General features: G+C 37.9%; 1 protein-coding gene across 2 annotated transcripts in view; it reads right to left on the bottom strand.

The window, feature by feature from the left end:
• CRYZL1 (crystallin, zeta (quinone reductase)-like 1) overlaps nucleotides 1–6,466 on the bottom strand; it is a 63,231-nt gene that overhangs the window by 5,311 nt on the left and 51,454 nt on the right. For both annotated transcript variants that reach the window (XM_011950043.1, XM_011950044.1), the window contains 3 exons: nucleotides 4,941–5,039; nucleotides 3,396–3,517; nucleotides 1,856–1,961 (listed from right to left, as the gene is read on the bottom strand). In XM_011950043.1, coding sequence (XP_011805433.1) covers nucleotides 1,856–1,961; nucleotides 3,396–3,517; nucleotides 4,941–5,039 — 327 coding nt within the window. The remainder of the gene's footprint in view (nucleotides 1–1,855; nucleotides 1,962–3,395; nucleotides 3,518–4,940; nucleotides 5,040–6,466) is intronic.

Here is a 6,466-nt window from a genome sequence, read left to right as displayed (position 1 = left end):
TGGGACCGCAGACACACACCATCAGGTCTTGCTAATTTTCTGTAGAGATGGGGGTCTCATCATGTTACCCAGGCTGGTCTTGAACTCCTGACCTCAAGCAGTCCTCCCACCTCAGCCTCCCAAAGTGCTGGGATTACAGGCATGAGCCACTGTGCCAGGTTTTTTTTTGTATTTTTAGTAGAGATGGGGGTTTCATCATGTTAGCCAGGATGGTCTCGATTTCCTGACTTCGTCATCTGCCCACCTCAGCCTCCCAAAGTGCTGGGATCACAGGCATGAGCTACTGCACCAGCCCGTGTACCTTTTTAAAAAATGACATTAATTAAAAATCCTTTTAGAAAGTTAAATCTAATTTTCAAATTTAATAGGAAATATTTAATCAGAAACAACTTTAAATTCATACATGCACTACAAGAAGGGGTTTTGAAATCTACTCCTTAAAACTCAATACATGCAGTATACTAATTATGTAACTTTTTTTTTTTTTGAGAGGAGTCTCGCTCTGGCACCAGGCTGGAGTGCAGCAGCACGATCTCAGGTCACTGAAACCTCTGCCTCCCAGGCTCAAGCGATTCTCCTGTCTCAGCCTCATGAGTAGCTGGGACTACAGGCGCATGCCACCACGCCCGGCCTACATAACTATTTTAAAGCTCTGAATAAATTCTGTCATTGCTCCCGGAGGGAACTGGCCTTTATATATATCACACATATATGACTAGGCACATTTAAGAAATGTAAAGTATCATATTCACTAGAGACAAGTGTAAGGCTATGTAAATCTTTCTTCAGAAACACACGTATGCTCTATCAAGTAATGATAACTTTTTTTTTTATCCAATACATTAAAACTTTTACCAAGTGTTGCTGCCTCTAAGCCAGACATTTTAGAAATAAAAGGAATTCTTAAGTTGACCCTACTCTAAAGAGGTTTGGACCTTTCTTTTTGAAATTGTTTGTATATTCCAAACTTTTTTTTTGAGACAGAGTCTCACTGTCTCCCAGGCTGGAGTGCAGTGGCTGGACCTCGGCTCACTGCAAGCCCCGCCTCTCGGGTTCACGCCATTCTCCTGCCTCAGCCTCCCAAGTAGCTGGAACTACAGGCACCCACCATCATGCCCCGCTAATTTTTTGTATTTTTAGTAAAGACGGGGTTTCACCATGTTAGCCAGGATGGTCTCAATCTCCTGACCTCGTGATCCGCCCACCTCGGCCTTCCAAAGTGCTAGGATTACAGGCGTGAGCCACCGCGCCCGGCACATTCCAAACTTTTTATTATTTTTACTCAACTGGAATGATTTGGCTTCAGTCACACCAGACTTATCTCTGAATGACTTCTGTTTCAAAACTCAAACCCATCTTCATTTGATAAAGATTTCCTAGCATTGATATTTATAAAACACTCCACAAACTCTTCAACTTAGAAAAGTATTCTGAAATGTTTCTGCGCAATGGCACCATCATAGGGGTAAGTGTGCAACCTTTCAAGGTGATGTGTAATTTCCTTAACATCAGGTTAAAAACAAAATTTTCCACGTATCTTATGGCTTATCTCCATTCAGAAAGGAGAGAGACTGCCTGAGTGTGATTCTTGTTCCGCCACTTGCTGCGTCCTTGAGTCTGTATCAACATCTCTATGCTTCAGTTTCTTCACCTGTGAAATGGGGATGATAACAGTACTTACATCTCAAAAGGTTGCTTTAATGTTTAAATTAATACTTGCAAGGCACTTGGAACACTGTTTGGCATACTTAAGGAAACTTAACTGCTATTATTATTTCCTATTATCGTAATGAAAGAATTTAGTACAGTACAAGGTTTCAAGCCAGAAACTCAAATCAGTCGATACAAAGGATATAAAGATATTTTCCCTGTTGTACATTTGACAAATTCCAAACTTCATCATTCAGGAAAGCTAACGTTGCTCCCTTGAGGAAAAGGCAACGGCTATCTGGAGGATCCAACTTGGATAGAATAAAACAAAGACTAATCAATTATTGTGAGTTTAACAGCAGGATGATTGGTATCTTGAGTCAGAAAAACTTCTACACAAATTAAATGATGTCCAAATCACAAAAATATGCACATAAATAACATTTAATAACATGTAAATGATAATATTTTCTATTTCCTGGTCCAAAACGATGAAACAGCGAGGTGATAAGTATATGGCAGGTGCAAGGCCAATCTAGCATCTTGGTGATGAAGTGGTAGGGGTGTGTGTGTGTCTTTTCTCGCCATCTTCATGAGGGTGTTGGAAAATCAGTGAAGACTGCTATGTGAGAATTATGGTATTTGCATATCAGCCATCATGTAAATATGTAACTAGAACGCTGAAAAATATAACCTTGAGAGATAACATACATAAACATGTATAGTAATTCCAGTTTGAATAATTAGGAAATTGTGATAATTTTATATGGAAATATTTTGCTAAGTATACGTCAACGATGTTACCAAGAAAAAAATGCTATCTGAAATACTATTAAAAATTCATGCTGGGCGTCGTGTCTCACGCCTGTAATTCCAGCACTTTGGTAGGCCGAGGCAGGTGGATCACCTGAGGTCAGAAGTTCAAGACCAGCCTGGTCAACATGGTGAAATCCCATCTCTACTAAATACACAAAAATTAGCCTTGCATGGTGGCAGGCGCCTGTAATCCTAGCTACTCAGGAAGCTGAGGCAGGAGAATCGCTTGAACCCGGGAGGCAGAGTTTACAGTGAGCTGAGATCGTGCTACTGTGCTCCAGCCTGGACAACAAGAGTGAAACTTCGTTCCAAAAAAAAAAAATCATAAGTCACATGTCTAAATCACTAAATAAAATTATACTTCATTGCTGAAAGTATGTCTCTGCTAGGCAGTATTTCAACAATTTGGCCAACATGTTGCTAAAGTAAAAAAAAGCTACATTTCTACATATAAAATATGTAGCTACATATACAACATGGAATGAAAAATAAAGGTAAATTTCTTTATGATTCAGATTTTCTTTTTTTTTGAGAGAGAGTCTCACTCTGTGACCCAGGCTGGTGTAGAGTGGTGCAATCTCAGCTCACAACAACCTCCGCCTCCCAGGTTCAAGTAATTCTCGTGCCTCAGCCCTCAGCCTCCCAAGGAGCTGGGAATATAAGCCTGTGCCACCATGCCTGGCTAAGTTTTGTATTTTTTCTAGAGACAGGGTTTCACCATGTTGGCCAGGCTGGTCTTGAACTCCTGGCCTCAAGTGATCTACCCGCCTCGGCCTCCCGTAGTGCTGGAATTACAGGTGTGAGTCACTGCGCCTGGACCAGATTTTATATTAATTTAGTCACACCTTGCCTCAAATAACTTAGACTTTATTGTTTGTTAATTACACCCCTTTGGTGTAATGGTAATGCTTTATGGTTTCTGATAATACCTGAAGGTTTTCTTCTGTTGTTACCCAGTGGCCTCCAACACCAAGAAGTGTGATGATATCATGTTTATGTGGTAGTAGTTGTAGTTTTACAGCTGGTTCATCATCTTTACTATACAATCTCACTTGCAAGGGAATAGTTTAAAAAAAAAACAAGAGAGAGAGAAGAAATATATTTTATAATAATCTGACAAAAATTTATTCTTCAAACAAGTTCTTATTTATTTAGAGACAAAGTCTTACTATGTTGCCCAGGCTGGCCTGGACTCCAGCAATCCTCCAGCCTTAGCCTCATGAGTAGTTGGGACTACAGGCGCAGACCACTGTGTCCGGCACTCTCTTTACTTTTTAATGTACGAATGAGGAAACATTTTTCTTAGAAAAAGCAACACACAATGTATTCTGATACCATAAAATCTACTTTTTGCATTAAACTGATCATAAAATTTATTCTACATTTAATTATAATTTATTGTAAATCTATTTATTATAGAAATAAATAAAGATAAAAAATCTATCTTCATTTGAAAACCAGGCAAGGTAACGTAACACATAACCACATCTGATAATTAACACTGATAGCTTAGTATAGTGAGATGAGTTGATTCCCAGTTAAAAAACTCAGACTCAGGATAGTCTTAACATAATTACTGAAATGTCCATGTGAAAAAATGATGCAATAAAGCATGTATTTACTTCCACTGACAGATTATCCTGAGCTATTTTCAAATCTTAGAAAATACTGGTTTAAAAAAACCACACAATAGTCATCCATGATTCTCAAATTAGAAGATAAATTCTACCAAAGTATAAATAGAAGCCCTTTGCAGGCTTGTAAAACCTATCCTTTAGGAGTCATGCTATTACTTAAGTGTGTTCAGAGTAAGTGTTAAAAAGATACTGGTTAAACTAAAAATACTCAAGAGAAGTGAAACTGGAACAAACTTTGGCATTTTCCAAATAGAGACCGCAGACATCAACTATCCAATAGAAGGCAGCCACACACAGCAGATGGGACTGAAAAGGCATCGCAATGATGCTGTGTTATCTGGGAACCACTGAGGAGGCCATGTTTCTAGATTTCTTGTAGTGATATGTCATTTGTTACTCTAATGTCTACACCAAGCTTGTCCAACCCGCAGCCTGCCCAGGATGGCTTTAAATGCGGCCCACACAAATTCGTAACTTTCTGAAAACATTGTAAGACATTTTTGAGATTTTTTTTTTTTTTTTTTTTTAGCTCATCAGATATCATTAGTGTTAATGTATTTTATGTGTGGCCTAAGACAATTCTTCTTCCAACGTGGCCAGGGAAGTGACACCTCTGGTCAACACTGTAAAAGATAAGCATGTTCTCTCTTACATACAGTACTTACGATGAGAATAAAGTGGAAGTTCCAATTTAAATTAAAAAGTCTTTAGTTAAAAACAAAACCCAAAACTCAACATCCAGTTTAATAAGCGCATTAATAATTATGCCCTAAATTTTTTTCTTAAATTCATCAAACTAAAAAACTACACAGGCTACTAATTTCATAAGGTACCTACCTCCAGCATCTAGGACAATATCTACTCCCAGGCCACCTGTTTCTTCCAAACAGCTTTCAGCAACATGAACTTTCCCATTAGATACATCAATCACTCGGGCTGTAAAGGACAGGAAATCAGGCAATTGTACTGTTCTGTATGTGATCAACACAAACAAATCAGGGAAAAAGAAAAAGAAAAGCAAATAAATATCTATTCTCCGAAATGAGTTAAGCAATTCAAACAATTACTGAATTTAAAGGGAGAAAGTCAATTTAAATCATACTTTTTCTCATCTAACCCAATATGGGATATAGCAGTCTAAACGAACAGACCTATATATTTAATAAAATTAAAATGCGAACATTTTGAGGAGAAGGTGATCCAAGGCTGGTCTGTTGACACAGAGCACTGTTTTCTACAGCTATAGGATATGTTGCCAGAATTAGGAATCTGAAAACACAGAGGCACATATATAAGAAGACATGAACTGGAAGATTAAGTCAGTTTTTTTTTTTTTTTTTTTTCCCAGACAGGGTCTCACTCCATTGCCTAGGATAGAGTGCAGTGGCGTGATCACAGCCCACTGCAGCCTTCAACTCCTGGGTTCAAGCAATCCTCCTGCCCTAGCCTCCCAAGTAGCTAGGACTACAGGTACATGCCACCATGCCTGGCTAATTTTTTAAAATTTTTTTGTAGGGACAGGGTCTTGCTTTGTTGCCTAAGCTATTTTTGAACTCTTGGCCTCATGTGATCCTCCTGCCTTGGCCTCCTAAATCCCTGGGATTATAGGTGTGAGCCACCACCCCCAGCTAGATTAAGTAGTTTCTCAAGTATGTTCATATTTAATAGTCTTTAGAGCTAAAAAGCATCAAATATACAGATGATGCTCATCTTTACGATGGGCTACATCCCAATATACCCACTGTAAGTCAAAAATACACTTAATATCCAATAAACCCATCGTAACATTTTAAAAATCCTAAATCAAAACACTGTCAGCTGGGAACAGTCTGTATTTGTATAATAAGGTAATTATCTACTAGAGGCTGTTTCACCCTTTTTCAGTCATAGAAATCCCCCTCTCTTCCTCACTTACTCTCCCAAATAAAGAAAAATCTTAAAGCTAAGGAAAAGGAACATGATTTTTAGGAGAGTCAGTACAAATTAAATAGATTTTAACTGCCTGCATTAAAGGATATTAGTAGTATCATATTAATAGAATATAAATTATTGACAGAATTAAAAATAATTCTCAGAATTTTGAACTGGCAAATAACAACATGTTTGTATTTCCTTTCTGTATCTTTTAACACCTTCTAGTTGAAGAGAATTCCTCTTAGAGCTGCCCAGATTAGTGGTGTAGTCTAACAGAGTAATCTAGGATTTGGAGGGAAGGACGAAGAGGACAAAAGGGAAAGGGGATAAAGTAATCTAGGAAAGGCAAATTAACAAATAAGAAATTTTCCCTTCATTCATGTTCTTTTTATTTACACCATTCATGCTTTTTTTTTTTTTTTTTTTTTTTTTTTTTAGCTCATCAGATA

The sequence above is a fragment of the Colobus angolensis genome, unplaced genomic scaffold (assembly GCF_000951035.1).
Source record: "Colobus angolensis palliatus isolate OR3802 unplaced genomic scaffold, Cang.pa_1.0 Scaffold300, whole genome shotgun sequence".
Classification (NCBI taxonomy): domain Eukaryota; kingdom Metazoa; phylum Chordata; class Mammalia; order Primates; family Cercopithecidae; genus Colobus; species Colobus angolensis.
Note: the sequence above shows the minus strand (reverse complement) of the source record. Positions and strands in the feature narration are given on the sequence as shown.